Here is a 16617-nt window from a genome sequence, read left to right as displayed (position 1 = left end):
CAAAAATGCTTAGATATTCCTATCTTAAATTATTATTATCAAATAATTAATATGAACTAAAGAAAAAAAAGAATTTAAAAATCATATATTCTCTCTTTTTTAGTCCTACTGAGTATTAGGTACTTGACACACGAATTATATACATTATTAATACTTTATATCTATTAAAGCATCCTGAATTCGTCATCTAATATAGCAATCATTAATTTGGTTATCTTATTCTCTTCTTATTCTCGTCGTTTGAAATAAAGGAAAAGTGATTTTAAGATGTCTTTTTGGAATCTGGGAGATTTTGATGGGACATTTGACTATTTTAGTTTATAGACGTAACGAATAACTTAAGAAAAAAATACAGCAAATGTGCAAATCCCTCAAGTCACACTGGAAATTGCAGATTTCAAAAGAAACAAAAAAAAAGGTTTAAAAAAAAAGATGCATTTGTGTAATCGAGGGGAACCAATGAGGCGCCTGGATTTATCGACGGTACCAAAGTGAAGGAGATACGTCAGGATGATGATCGTTCAATCTGAAGGAGGAAAAAAAATCATGCAGGATCCAACCAGAACTCACATTTCACGAGAAAGCAAAGATGAAGCAATGCATCATGGGACATGAGGGGGGGGGGGAGCCCCCCCCGCTTGGTTGATGGATGGACCTCTTTAAGCAATGTCAGCATTTCCCCATGTGAGGTCATGGCAGAGAGTGATGACGGTGGGACACACGCGCATTATGAAACATGAAGTATGTGCTTATTGAGACACCTCCGCTGACAATATGCACATACTCACTTCAGCCACTAGGTAGCAGAGTGTCTCCGTGACACGTCTTCAGTCCACAGGCAACATGCTGGAGACTTTAAGTACTGGGTGCAGATGTGTCAGAATATAACAATATCGAGATTGTCTGGTTGCCGCCCGTCTGATAAGACACGATGCAGTCCGATGACACTTTTATTATACGACTGAGAAACATTAGATTTAATCCGAGTGCTCTGTTCCAATCAGAATCCACACAGTCTACTGTGCATTACGCTTCTTAAAACTCGTTGGACGACACCTGAAGCCTCAGTACTTAAAGACGATTGGGTTAGTGCACCTGTTCCACACATGCTGCCACACACACGTCTCATCAAAGCCTCGCTGGACATCAACGCGTTAACCGCATCGCTCCGTGTTAGAATGTTCTCTCACTTAATCGGCGCCGATGAGCGAAGACGACCTTAAAGGGACAGTGGCGATGTTTTAGACAGGAGAGTACTGCTGCGGGGGGGTTAGACACCTGGAAATATCGATATCAGTTTCCACATACATGTTGAATTTCTTCACCTCTTTCCGAAGGGGAGCTGAAGCCGTCATCGACGCTCTCTTTCAAGACACAGGACTCCTTTGACACACAAACAACGACCTCATAACACAGGAGCTGCTGGTGAGGTTGAGGCGTCGGTGTGAGGGTTCAGATCCACCAGGCAGAGGCAGAACTACATGTACATGTTCGGAGAGGTACAATTACCACTTTTATCATAAAGGAGTCATGCGGCTTGGAAGAGAGCAAATTAAAAGGCTTCAGTTCCCCGTCTGAAAGGAAAAGTAGTGAACACATTCTAAATATAGCCTCACTGATAAAGGTGTCGACCACACGCCCACAGCAGGACGACGCTTTGCTCCGTCTGCTGTAGTAAAACACCAACTGGAGCAGAAGCACACGACAACACACCTGAACCAGCATGCTAGAGACTAGAGTCGCTCAGAACGAAGCCACGATTGAAGAGGCCGAGGAGTCCAGTGACGTGTGTGTGGCTGCAGGAGTCAATACTTTCAAAGCTGTTTGAAGAAATCTTATGTACAAATGTATCTGCCGGGTTGATGACTCGTTTATCATCTTGGTTTTATCAAACATAAAGTTCAGTGCTACCGGCTGTGGAGACATTGGTGCAGCCGTCTATAGAGCGTTCGTAGTGCTATGTGTTTTTTCTTGTGATTGTGTCTGTATTTTATTCTATTTTTATGTTTTGTACCCTCTGGATTGATTGATTCATTATCCCTTCAAACTGTAACATCTACCAGCTCAACAAAGTTCTTCATTCAGAAGTTATGTTGAGACATTCTCCATCAGGCTGAGGGGTGACTTCTGGTGGATTCTGGGACATTATCTCACTGCTCATAACTGACCCACAACACCACCTCTGACAATGTGCATGTGGTGGTTCCAGGTCAAGAAGCATCTTCAGGATGCACTAAGGCAGGCCGAGTGTCTCCAGGGGCCTAACGGTACCACTGTTCACACGGGGGAGCGTATGGCAGATGACCGGGTGAGGTTTTCTGAGTTGGTGGAGGATGAGCTTTTAGTATACAGTACCTTCCACTTTGACAGAAGCGAGCAACAGTTGAAGAGGAAGAAGGGACAAACAGGAAAGAGAGCAGAGCAGGAAATGAGAACAAATAGCCACACGGAGAGAAAGAAGACAGAAGCAAACGGCAGGGATAGCAATATAGGAGATACAGTCCAAGACACGACAAGAGCTCAGTTAGACACGAACCATCGAGAACAGCAAATACAGGCACGGCTCACACTTCATCTGCCCGACAACGGCACATAGGCGCAAGGAGAGGAACGGACCAAACAAGGTACATACGTCTCCGTTCATCAGCTTGCAGTCGTCGTCCATCTCGTCGGCGCTGTCCTCGTCGGAGACGTCTCCCTCCTCGGCGTTCACGTCGATGCTAGAGGGAAGTTTCTTCCCCTGGTGGAGAAGAGGACGAGTCAAACAACGGCCGCAACACGAACAATGAGGTTAGACGGGGGGGGAATCGTGGCGTCGGGGCGGCTTGGGACCGCGACCGTGTGCAATCACCCAGTCTAAGTCCTCTCAGGCGCCCTCTCTACATCGAATCAGGCAACATGGAAGAAAAGTAAGAGTTTAGGTTTTCTGAGGAAGAGCAAATCCGGTGAACAGTTGTCAGAGATGGGGAACAGCAACAGGTGTGGGAGGGAGAGCCAACATGCTGAGGGCCTCGTTCCCTCTGTGGACTCAAAGACGTCTCTGGATTTCAGAGCCACTCTTTGGGGTTTATCATTAAAACACAAGATAAAAGACTCATTCAGAATCCAGAGCATCCCGGTGGCTGCATGTCCGGGGTTTAAATCCGGTCGGAGAGCTTTATTAAAAATGTCACTCCCTGTGCACGACTCGGGAAAAACGGAAAAATAAATGAAGCATCAAGAACATCAACTTTATCTGAGGTCAGATGGAGATGGATGGATAGATAGATGGATGGATAGGTAGATGGATGGATAGGTAGATGGATAGATAGACGGATGGATAGATGGATGGAATGATGGATGGATGGATAGATGATAAATAGATGGATGGACAGAAGGATGGATGGATAGCTAGATGGATAAATAGATAGACGGATGGATAGATGATAGATGGATGCGTGGATGATAGATGGATGGATGGATGATAGATGGAATGATGGATGATAGGTAGGTAGATGGATAGATGATAGATGGATGGGTGGATGATAGATGGAATGATGGATGATAGGTAGGTAGATGGATAGATGATAGATGGATGGGTGGATGATAGATGGAATGATGGATGGATAGATAGAGAACACATATACATACACATATATATGTAGTCTGCAGTAACTAAACACGTTTTATTCTGTCTAAGTTTTTCATTCTCTTCTCCTAATCGTTTCCGTCTCCTTCCTTTGAAGTTTCTGCTCTTTAAGGTTCAAACTCCTGATGAGAAATCAAACTGAAATATTGGCCCGCGGACCGACTCCTGAGCGTCCGTCACCTTTCAAACGTCCACATCGAGCTTTGAGACTTCTCTACCTTGACGAGGATCTTCCCCTTGAGCATCGCCGGCGACGGCAGCCATCCGGACTCGTCCACTTTGATGTTGGACACGTCCAGCTTGTCCCCCAGGATCTCGGTCAGGTACTGGGCCATCTTCTTCTGCTGGGGAACGCTGCAGTGGTTCTCGATGGAGAGGATGACCGGGTAGCTGAGAGACAACCACACAACCCATGAGAGTTACGGGAGGACAGCAGGACACCGACGTCCTTTCGGGTCGGCTGCAGCCCGTGGCGGTGGTCCCGAAACCACAAGGTATCCGGTTCCATCCCCTCGATCAGAGGGAGACGCCAGAAACCTGCCACCATCAAAATCATTCTTCTCCTACTCTCTCGTGTCGAGATGCTTTAGACGCCCATGAACATTAATCGACTCTAAAGTTTCGGCGCATGGCCCAATCCAATCAATCAAGAGCGTCACAACTTTACCCCAAACCTCCTCATCCAACAGCAACAGTAAGAACTACTTTAAAACATCTTTATTCTCATTTTGAGTCCCTTGTGTGGCCTGTAGAAACTCACTTCCATCAGATCGGGGCTCATGCCTGCTCGCCTACCACATGTACAGATAGTCCAAATTGACGCAGTAAAAGAAAAATGATGTTATTGTAATGAATTTAATCTTCAGGGCTACTAAAGTTTAATTAAATTCTTGACACTAAAACGTACACTGACGGCTCCCCACTCTCCAAAGCTATTATTCTAGGGGATCCCAAAAGGTCCTATATAGTAATAATCTCGTCACCAAGTCTTCGGCTTCAAGGTACTTAAAAAATCCACTTCCTCCTCTAGTTGAGGACACTTGGTCTCCAACGATGTCGCTTCAGTCCTCGTATCGCTCGGAGATAAAAGACACCGACGCGATAAAATCGGACCTTTGACCTCGTTTTTGTTGCCGTTAATCATCTTTGTCCACAAGTATGTTTTCATAACACATATACACACACACACACACACACGCAGGATGAACAGGCAGTGAGTGTGTTGCGACGGAATCTAAAAATAGGGATTTTTCTCTGCATCCTCCAGACTCTGCATGCGGATGAAATTATCACATTCTCATGCAGATGTGTGAGAAGGAGGAGGGTAGGGTGGCGCGTGTGTGTGTGTGGGGGGGGGGGGATTTTTGGTTTGCTTTCAGGGATAAACACCTGTCTGTAGATCCAGACGGGTACAACATGACATTTACACCAATGAAACAGGAACTCTCTGCTGAGAACAACTCTCACATACTCCAGGACTACCAGTCCAAGGTCTGGCTGTGCTAAGTGAATATGTCTGTTAGAATATTTAAAATTCAAAGTGATGTGCCTTTTCAACTCTCTGAATCATCCCCATGTTTTGCCAATTGCCATGGAGACAAACGCCCCATTTGCTGGCAGCTAAACGGTACATATTGTACAGCGCTACCCTGAACCATCGAGCGTCTGTCATATATTCATCTGTATCGGACATAAATGCACATTTATCAAATATACTACATTTAGTGAATCTGCAGCAGCAAACTTTACCGGCCTCTCAATGTGGTGATGCGTTTGTTTCGTCTTCACGAGACGGCGTCGCAGGAACAACCGCAACAGAGGTTTTGAGGACTTTGCAAGCGAGGGGCGGGGCTTACTGTGATTGACAGGTCGCTGCTGTTATATACGCGTCTCTACGTCACGCCTCACATTCCAAATATGGTAACGTCTGTTCGTTGGTGGCAAAAAAAAACGTGGCGACGGCGGTAATCCAAGATGACATCATCGAACTCGAGGCTTTAAGACATGTCGACAAACCAACGGGTGACGTCACGATAACGTCGTCCACTTCTTACAGCGTCTGGTCACAACCTTCAGAGGAGTCGATATCAAAATGAAGGCAGAGCTCGATGACGACCGTGAGCCACGTCTCCAAATCCAGCGATGGAGGAGAGATACGGAGCTCCAGGGAACCGTTTAACTCCTCCCACACCCCCCACACCCCCCACACCTCCCTCACCCCCCTCCTCACCTCCTCACCCACCTCCCCCCTCACCTCCTCACCTCTCACCTCCTCACCTCCCTCACCCCCCTCACACCTCCCACACCTCCCTCACCCCCCTCACCTCCCTCACCCCCCTCACCTCCTCACCTCCCTCACCTCCCTCACCCCCCTCACCTCCCACACCCCCCTCACCCCCCTCACCTCCCACCTCCCACCCCTCACCTCCCACCTCCCTCACCTCCCTCACCTCCCACTCCCCCCTCACCTCCCCTCACCCCTCACCTCCCACACCCCCCTCACCTCCCTCACCTCCCACACCTCCCTCACCCCCACCTCCCTCCTCACCTCTTACCTCACCTCCTCACCTCCACACCCCTCACCCCTCACCTCCCACCTCCCTCACCTCCCACACCTCCCTCACCCCCCTCATCTCCCTCATCTCCCACACCACCCTCACCTCCCACACCTCCCACACCACCCTCACCTCCCACACCTCCCACACCTCCCACCTCCCTCACCCCCCACACCTCCCTCACCTCCCACACCTCCCTCACCTCCCTCACCTCCCACACCACCCTCACCTCCCACCTCCCTCACCTCCCTCACCTCCCTCACCTCCCTCAGCTGCATTGTTAGACCAGGAGGACGATCACCGTTAAGTTAACTATATTCTTTGTTCCCCCCTCCTGCCTCTGACAATGCTCCTTCGATCTCGATTTTAAAAAAAGAAGAAGCTTCAAACCTCCCGGTAGAAACTAGTAAGGTCGATCCTCAAACTCTTGCCCCGGCTCAGAGAAAGCGTCGCGTCTTAAAGTGCGTACAGTTCACATGATTGTCGACGATACGGTGCCCAAATATGGACGTGACGTCCACATTCGTCCGATTCAAAAGCTGCATGTGAAAGGTCATGTTTTGTTTTTTAATCCAGCCTCCCTGAAGAGCCGGCCGAGCAGCAGCTGGTTCTAAATATAGCCGTCGAGTCGCAGTCGGGATATTGATCTGAACCAATTTGGGTCCGAGTTGCGCGGCACATTTCATATTGCATTGATTCATGTCGAACACAAGGAAAGATCTCCCTCCTCATGTCTGTCATCAAGGTAAGAAATACATTCTAGATCAGGGGTCAGGAACCTTTTTGACTGGGAGAGCCATAAAAGCCAACTATTTCTAAATATATTTCATTGAGAGCCATATAGTATTTTTAACGTATAATAAATTAAATATGTCTTGCTTTCTTTTAATGAGACTTTTGGTGCTGCATGATGCTACAGGGGGGGGGGGAGGGGGGGGTGCAGATGACTTTTTCTTTGCTCCGCACCGATGCGTGCGCACACGCCGGCATTGGAGCTCTGCGGCGCGCGAGACGGAGAGCCGAGAAGTGTTAACGCGACACGTAGAGACAGAAATGACATGCTGCTGGTTAGATACGATCAATAACAGACGTTTAGTTCAATACAAAACAAAGACGTCTTTAAGAAAAGGACCGTAAATTACTTCTGCTGTAATCTGGCGCGATAGAGAAAATTACAGGGTGGCGGGCGGAGATTATATATTTTTTCAACCCTGGTCTAGATAAAAGGTTTCCCTCATACTTAAGAAAAAAAGACCTTTTGCATACTAGAGAAAGAGATTCTACTAAATAACAAGGGCACACGGTATGACACGAACACCAAGCGGTCTTTGAACGCCTCTAAAGCAAGACACAGTTCAGCCCAATACGTCTCATATAAGCTGTGGAGGCGTGATGCAGTTCAATTCCAAGCCTCATTTCCCCCATTTTACTGCTTTTTACAATCCAACATGATGCAACACTGAGACGAGCAGCGACAGAATAGTGTGTGTGTGTGTGTGTGTGTGTGTGAACTCACTCGTTCTTGACGAAGGCGTACTTGTTGATGGTCTCGATGACGTCCTTGAAGAGGATCTTGGAGGTGAGCGTGTAGCCGTGGTGGACGATGGGCTCGCCGTCCTGACCGTCCCAACAGTCCACTGTGGGCGGCCGTGAAGAGACGGAGGTTAGTAAAGACGGTACGGCGTGCGTCTGGTGGGGATTCAGATCAACGGAGACGGACGACTTGGGGAGGCGGACATTTTTTGTGCGCATCGTTGCCAGTGCAACCGCTTTAGCCGGCTGATGTGTGCATGTTGCCGACTCACTGAGGGGATTAGGAAGCGTAGCCAGTCAGAGTAAATGAGTGCGTTAACAATTTACTGCTTCATGGTGTAATTAGCACGCGAGCTAACAGATGGCTAGTTAGCAAGCTAGCTTGTTCGTTTGCTTTAATGCTACGCTGGTGACAGAAAATAAGGCCAACAAAGGGCCGGTTGCCGTGAGACTGTCATCTGTTCTGTGTTCCTTACCAAAGTTGCAGAATGCTGCCTCAGCAGGACTGTGTTGGTCTTTCACATTATCCTGTAGCGAACTTACACCAAACCCCGAATCCTAAATTCGGGATGTGACCAAACTGTGACTTCTGTCTATCGTTACGCCCGTAATCTTTGACGTGTTTCTACAACAAAAAAGTGTTATGACTAAATCTGACATGTATTGAGCTGTATGATGAGGTAGAATCAATATTATTTTGAGGGTGAAGTGTTCTTCTTTTGGCTCAGCAGAACCTCCGTGGTGGAGGTTCAGTGTGATACCGAGCTAAATAGAAACAGTATTTACCGTGATGAAACATTTGATGGGAACTTCAAAGAATACGGCTTCAACAAGAGGATTTAGAAAGGAATTCAGATTCAATAAAATGCCCCTGAACTCCCCAACGCAGAAAATGATGAAAATGGCCGCTTTAAATCCAAAAGGGCCACCTGGTTTTAAGCTGTGCATGTACGATATGATACAAGATATTCCTTTATTCGTCCCACAGTGGGGAAATTTCAAAAATGTACACGATCACGTGTCCGCGCTGACCTTCGACGCAGCGACAGCCGGCCTGCAGCACCCAGGCGTACATGTCCACCCTGGACTGGGACATCAGCTGGTCGCCCATCAGGTAGGTGTTGTGCGAGGAGGCGATGAAGTAGTTGCACAGCGGCTGGTTCATGTCCTGGTTCACTTCGTAGTGCTCGGGGTTGAAGATGTCGCCCGCCGGGCTGCGAGTGTAGTTCGTGATACCTGGAAGGAAGTCGGACCGCTTTTAATTATCACGTTTCTCTCTATATTTTATTTATTCCGTCTTAGTTTGGTCCCTCGAATGTAACGAGTGGGAATTTGTTCTTTTTGTTTACCCGACGCTGCACATAATTAAAAACACTTAAATTATAATCTAATCTTTGGAGAATCCCAGACTGGGCAATAAAAAAAGATCTCCTCCTGGCATTTAGTATGCAGAAAAAAAGTTGGTTAAAACATTTAACTCTTCAACTTAAAATGGGAAAATATGAATGTGTAATTCATCGGCAGACATGTTTGTCCTCGGGGGAGGGGAGGAGCAACTCATTTAGAGGGCTGCACATGCATTAATATGCAAATGACCACCTGTATGACACTACTTGATGAAACTAACGGCGTTAACGGTAAAGAATTTTAATTAAAGTGGACTTACCATCAATACCCAGAACTTCTTCCTTCTGGTTCTCGGAGCACGGCTCAAACTTGTTGATAATCTCCAGGCAATGGTCCTTGGTCACCTTGGTCATCTACGAATTACAGACATGCAAGTCAACAACAACAACACTACGCATGTGCTCAAGACAGAATGATAACGCATGTATTCCTCAGGGTCACGATGAGGATAGTGTAGCTATGAGATGAGCCTCCATGTCGTCCTCCTGTCCAACCGGTTGTCTGGTTGGTGCTCTGTAAAGCCGCCTGATTGGTCAATCAGATCCCATCTCTGGTAATCATTTAAAAGGGGGGCGGAGCAGGTCGATCCATGCAACACAATGTTTTTAGAGAGGACAACCCCTCATTGTAATATAGATTAGAGAACGCTGTGTGTGTGTGTGTGTGTGTGTGTGTGTGTGTGTGTCGCTCTCAACACTGACTCACTAGGACACACACACTCTGAGAGCTGGTCTCTGTGTTGGAGTTATGTGACCATACGTGTCAACATGAATATAACTCGTTTTTCAGGGTATCTCTGTCTGCCGGTCAGATTAAATAAGCATCATTTACCACTGAAAACGCTAAACGCCCTGAAAGAAATGTCTGTTGACACAAGTCAGTGCTGTTGAGTGACATGACTGAAGTTATAATGATGGGACTCGCGCTCTACCACGACCTACCATGTGAACCGTGTTTCACCTCCACTCGTTTGTCATGTTTTGGGTCTTTAAAAAAAGGCTTTCCGGACAATTATGTTTATTTATATCGCAGCCATTATTTCAGAATGTAGGCATGCCGCTATATGCCGACATACGTCTACATACACTACCGTTCAAAAGTTTGGGATCACCCAGACAATTTCGTGTCTTTCATGAAAAATCACACTTTTATTTATCAAATGAATATAAAATATAGTCAAGACATTGACAAGGTTTGAAATAATGATTAATATTTGAAGTATTAATTTTGTTCTTCAAACTTCAAGCTCAAAGGAAGGCCAGTTGTATAGCTTATATCACCAGCATAACTGTTTTCAGCTGTGCTAACATAATTGCACAAGGGTTTTCTAATCAGTCATTAGTCTTCTAAGGCGATTAGCAAACACAATGTACCATTAGAACACTGGAGTGATAGTTGATGGAAATGGGCCTCTATACACCTCTGGAGATATTTCATTAGAAACCAGACGTTTCCATCTAGAATAGTCATTTACCACATTAACAATGTATAGTGTGTATTTCTGATTAATTTAATGTTATCTTCATTGAAAAAACTGTGCTTTTCTTTGAAAAATAAAGTCATTTCTAAGTGATCCCAAACTTTTGAACGGTAGTGTAGGTCTAACAGTAAGTTAGACACACACCACCGTTCACAAGTGTGGGGTCACTTAGAAATGTCCATATTTTTCACAGTAAAGCATAGGTTTTTTTTCAATGAAGATAACATTAAATTAATAAAAGATACACTTGCCACATAGTTAATGTGTAGATGACTATTCTCTGGTGTTTAATGAAGTCTCTACAGAGGTGTGTAGAGGCCCATCTCCAGTGTTCTAATGGTACATTGTGTTATCGCCTTAGAAGACTAGCGGAGGGGTAGAAAACCCTTGAAAACCCTTTTTATGTGAGCTGAAAACAGTTATGCTGGTGAGCGAAGCTATAAAGCTGGCCTTCCTTTGAGGGACAAGTTTGCAAAAAAACATTAATATTTAAAATAAAAATCATGTCTAACCTTGTCAATGTCTCGACTAGATTTTATATTCATTTGATGAATAAAAGTGTGAGAAACCCCAAATTGTCTGGCTGACCCCAAACTTTTGATCGGTCGTGTATGTGGACAGATTAGATAAGATGAAGAATGATCACTGGTATGATGATGTTAAGTTTGTAAACGTTGAGCCCTGGGAACAGACGGCGGCTCCTGCTCCTCAAGAAACACATTGCAGCCCGTTATCCGTTGCAGCACTTCAACGGACAGAGTGTCTTATTTCTTATTAAGGGCGCAAAGAAACAGATAGCGATGCAGACTGAAGTCAATTATACCGACAGACATCATTTCCAACTGAATTGCTTCCGCCGCGCTCCAATAACAGGAGGATAACCATCTCATTCGCAGAACTAAACGCAGAGTATAATTGGAGGAAAATACAACCCACCTGAGCGGCGCCGGCGGCGTCTGGCTATCCGAACGGAGCCTCCTGCTTCTAAAGCGACGGCGTCGGCACATTAAAACGCTGCCTGCCAGAGGGCAAATGAGCCGACGGAGCGCACGCACACTGGATGTTTCAATAAAAACAAACCGTTTTGCTCGTTTGCTTCGTTTTCTGGCGATGGCATCATTAGTGAGGAGACGCTCGACAACTGAATCTCAAATAATCCCCCGTGATGGCACGGGACTGTTGCTAAGATCCCTGTAGGTACCTCACTGACTGGTTTCCACGATAAGCACCGCTTGAGGGGCCACATGGCCACCTCCCACCTCACAGAAGGTGAAAACAAGGAGCATTGTGGGAGTTTTACTCATCAAACTGATGTTATATTATATATACAGCCATATTCTGTCACTACCTGGACTGACAGGCCACTCCCTGCATCATTTACTTTGAGCTGCTCATTGGCTGTAATCCTGTCTGACGTTGACGAGGTGTTACTTGGCAGAGTGAGAAAGCCAGCAGCCTCCCCCAGGTCCTAGTGCCCCCTGGAATAGGCCTAACGATGCCTCCGTTGGTAACGGTGGGGGAACAGTGGTGGGCATCAGTCAGAATTGAATTATGATTAACTCCATAACTGAAGAGCAAAGCAATGATAAGAGTATTACACGATTTAATCCATTTGTCCCCCATTAATCACATTTGATTGCCTTGTTTTTAAACTCTGCGCCGCTCCACGGCTGATTACGAAAATACTCGTCTCGGCGAAATCGCGGCCTGACATTCTGAATTAGCCGACGAGGGGCCGTTGAATTTAATTGCTTCAGAATTCAGAAAGCACCTCGGGCACCAATTGGCCATCGATCGAATACCACCGCATTAATAAAGTGGGATGATAGCAACGCAAATATCAAAAATAAGGGAAGATGTTGCATTGTGGGCAATGTAGGAAAAGGAAGGAGGAAGAAAAAAGACAACATCCAGTCCACCCCGAGTCCGATGAAACGGTGGCGTATCTTTTCCACGTGGACCTCAGGAGAAACCAAGAGGCCGAGACGAAGACGCGTACCTTCTGCTCGGTCTCCAGGAAGCGGGCCAGGTCGTCGGTGTTGAGGTGGTCCTTGTGGTTGCTGTAGGTGAGCATGAGCAGGTACAGATCCCTGCGGGTCGACATCATCTTGTAGAAGGAGCAGAACTCCTCGAAGCCCAGCGCTCCCTGGTTGTCGTCGGTGTCCGCCTCCTGCACACCAAGAGAAAACACGTTTAATGGTCTTGGGTTTTACCAAACAACAGTTTTTAATTCAGTTTTTTATGACATACTTTCAACATCTGACGAATACTTTAAATTCATTCTTTCACAGTGGACAATGAGTTTGTTTCGCTCAGTTTATGAACATCATTGTCGTGGCCATTTGTCCAAATAACTCAAATACAACTATGAATGTAATTGCCACTGACGCACCGTGTTTATTTTTGAGTTGACGCAGCCAAAAGAAAGTAATGTTTATCTCCGTATGTCGTTATTCTTATAATTTATTTACTAAAGAAACAAAAAGAACCAACAAAATGCTGACTTAGCCTTCCGTGTAAAAAACCATAGGTTTGGTCCTGAAGCTACCCACGCCTACATATAACCACAGTGCCCAATGTTACGCAATCAGAGAACCTAAAACTAAAATATATTTACAAAATAATCACAATGAACTAAACTAAAACTATTATAAGAAAAAAGCTCTTCTAACATATAAAAATGTAACCTAAATAAGCAACGATTAATCAATATTACTTTACAATCAAACTAAATTCAAATGTCAAAATAAATAGCTCCAACAATCATGAATACGGTTATAAAGTTTGAAATCACTACTTTTCTATTACTTTTCAATAAATTACCAAATTCCCCGGTATCACGAGTAAATAAACAATTTGACATTTTCTGAACTACTTTCTGTAAATCTGGGATGTTTCATGAGAATGAGAATTGGATTTAGTTTGATGCATTGTTCATTTTAAATTCATAGGTTTTAGTCATATACAACTTAATTGATTTTATTAAATAGGGGGACCAAAACTCTGGATATTTCCTCTCATCCTCTTCAAGGAATATAAATGTTATAAACTGAATCTTTCCAGACCAACAAGTCAAGATACAAAATAAATCTTAACGAACTCAAAGCCCCATTATTGCTTTAAATTGTTTGTCTTTCCATTTATTTCATCAACGATATATATAAATGTAATAAAAATAATTGATTCATTAAACAGAATCTTTCCATTGAAGATATTCTGCTCCAAAAACAATGTTCATAAGTGTTTAACAATCATCATTACGTTGGGTTTCTATTCCCCACGTGTTTTCTGTAGGTATAACATTTATATTCACAGAATTAGATTTGTTCTATTCAAATTTCCTAAAATAAAAAACACATTGGAAGACCAAGTAATTGCTACAAGGCATTACAAAAGTAGCACATCATGAAATTGGAAAAGAGAAAAAACAACAACCCTATTATTTGACTTACTGAAGCATCATATTCATTTAAATTAGTCTTTTCTTGAAGTTTGTAAGGTTTGTTGTGGTTGCCAGAGTCTTATAGAAATAAAAAGATAACTAGTTTCAGAAAGCCTCTTCCATCTCGCCCTTTTCATGAGAAATGAATTGATTACATTCCAACTCATTAACTGTTTTCAGCTCATTTCACATTGATGGATTTGGACAAGACTAACAAGGCGGGGGGGGGGGGGGAGAGAGAGTAATCCTCGCCCCTTCTTCTTCTTACTGGAGCAGACTGTGACCGGCACCAGATGTCGAGCAGCACCGGAGGGCGCTGACATCTGCGCCGGCCGGGGCCCTCGGCCTCGGGACCGTTTACGAGCCGGTGACGCGTCAGAGAGAAAGTGACCTTCTCCTTCCAGACAGTGAAAATGATTCTACCATCGGAGGAGGGCAAAGAAATGATCTGATGATCCGTTTCTGGATCCAATCCAACTTGTTCAGTGTCCCGACTTAAAGCGCAAAGTGGAAATCTCTCTAAATCCCTTTATTTTTCGATAAACTGTAAAACATTTTTGCCAGGGTGATCATTATTTTTTTTTTTTTAAGCTTTAAGCGGGGGAGTGTTTGATCATTTAGAGAATCATTTCGTTTAGTGTTTGTCTGCCACACAAGATTTAATTAAGGAAACCAATACCAACACAAAAAAATACATCAGCAGAATGTTTTCCCCCCACTTGCCACTCAAATCCTGTGAATCGACAAATGTGAATAAATGAAGGAGAAAAATAGAGAATTTTGGGAAGACGCGGTTTCACGCCGTCCTGCGTCGGCATCCGCTCAGCTTGCTCTGGCCACGGTGAAAACGTCAGAGCGCCGCTCCTGCACTCCCACGAGGACGAGAGTGTCCGGTTGTGTCATCAGTCACCTCCACTAACAGGACGGGAGCATTTGAGTCGGCCTCCGAATCCGCTGACGCATTCAGACTCCCAGCTACCGGCGCCGGGAAGCCAAATGACTCGACGCGAGACAAGACGCCGCCGCCCTGGCCTGTTGTCACTTAGTTGTGACGGAGCGGAAAGAGAACTATTCTCCTCTTTCCATTCAGGACACGTCTTGGGGTGGGGGGGGGGGGGGGGGGGGTAGTAAAGCGGCGGAAGCACAGCTGAATAACGGAGTCGGATTATTGGACGGAAAACATCAATCTGGCCTTATTCACGTCCCCATTCATTATGCATGGAGCCAGGCACTTACGCTGTTAGCAGGCTTGTGCCCTGTGTGTGTGTTTAGGTTTTAACTCTACAGCTAATATGGATTAAATCATCAGTTAGAATCGCAGCTTGCTCTTCTTCCTCTAAAGCTCCCCCCCCCCCCCTCCGGTCTCCAGCGTGATTAATCATTGAACGAATCCTCCGCTGGAGAAGCAGAACTTCTTCGCTGCCACTCGGCCCGTCACATCCAAGCCGCTCCGCCATCGCCCGACAAGGAAACGTCTGTTTTATGTAATTTACCATGAGTTATGGGGACAATTATTGTTTAAAAAATGACAATGTCAGAGCCAATCCCCCTAACGCGACACTGCAGGGTGCAGACACATGTTGAACAATGGATTTCCATGACTTAGCTTAATTACTTTAAACCAAATGTCCATGACCAAACGTATGAAATCTCTGTGTAAACACGAGAATATACCTTAAATCACACAAATGAATGAGAAAGTTTGATTAAAAGAATAAATATTTATATAAATGTTTATTCTTTTAAACTAACTGCGTAAATGAACCTATGAATATAAGAAATTTCCCAAAAATGTCCAATTACATTGTTTTTCCATGACTTTTCAAGGCCTGAAAATAACAATTATTTTAAATTCCATGATTTTTCCAGGTTTTCCATGACGGTACGAAGCCTGGATGACAGTTAAAATGTTCACGTCATTTCGGGAGAGAGACCCCAATCACCAACAGGCTCTGTAGCCGAGCCACGAGAAGGCAAAAGAATAATTCGGTTGTTATTGCCCAGCCACCCAAACGCCGCCGCAGTAAACACACGTTTCAATGTTCACAGACCGAGTTGATCAGGAGCTCCGATGAGTCACTTCATGATTACAACACAAGGGCGCTTTGATGAAATATAATTTAAAGTGTCAGCACACAGCCGTGTTCATCTTCAGCACATTTGCGTTCAGTTACTCGCAAAATAAACTCATAAAGCGTTCCTATCCCATAATCAGTTGCTAGTTAATTAACTCAAAGCGCTGCAATCAATCCCAGCTTCATAGTGGCGTTTGTACCTGGTGCTGTTTATGAATTACGGTCGTACGAGAGTCTGCAGGTGTTTATCGACTCCAATGCTTCGGACAGCACATTAATAAATGTAACTTATTACCTTCGCATTGAAAATGCGGAAGGTTATGTTTTGATCGCCGTGTATTTATTTATTTATTTATTCATTTGTATGCGTGTTACTCGCATAACTCAAAACGTATTAAACTGAATGGCATGAAATTTAGTGAGATGATTGGTTATTATCCGGGGACCATTTGATTAGATTTTGGGATCGATCGGGTCAAAGGTCAAGATCATGAAAA

General features: G+C 44.9%; 1 protein-coding gene across 2 annotated transcripts in view; it reads right to left on the bottom strand.

The window, feature by feature from the left end:
* The window catches only part of plch2a (phospholipase C, eta 2a), a 47297-nt gene that overhangs the window by 17839 nt on the left and 12841 nt on the right, over window positions 1–16617 (bottom strand). For both annotated transcript variants that reach the window (XM_056422327.1, XM_056422326.1), the window contains 6 exons: window positions 12603–12773; window positions 9383–9476; window positions 8749–8952; window positions 7700–7820; window positions 3847–4018; window positions 2633–2740 (listed from right to left, as the gene is read on the bottom strand). In XM_056422327.1, the coding sequence (XP_056278302.1) occupies window positions 2633–2740; window positions 3847–4018; window positions 7700–7820; window positions 8749–8952; window positions 9383–9476; window positions 12603–12773 (870 nt within the window). The remainder of the gene's footprint in view (window positions 1–2632; window positions 2741–3846; window positions 4019–7699; window positions 7821–8748; window positions 8953–9382; window positions 9477–12602; window positions 12774–16617) is intronic.

This window comes from Pseudoliparis swirei, chromosome 9 (assembly GCF_029220125.1).
Source record: "Pseudoliparis swirei isolate HS2019 ecotype Mariana Trench chromosome 9, NWPU_hadal_v1, whole genome shotgun sequence".
In the NCBI taxonomy this organism is placed as follows: domain Eukaryota; kingdom Metazoa; phylum Chordata; class Actinopteri; order Perciformes; family Liparidae; genus Pseudoliparis; species Pseudoliparis swirei.
The sequence above is the reverse complement of the archived record's forward strand: the minus strand, read 5'-3'. Positions and strand labels throughout refer to the sequence as shown.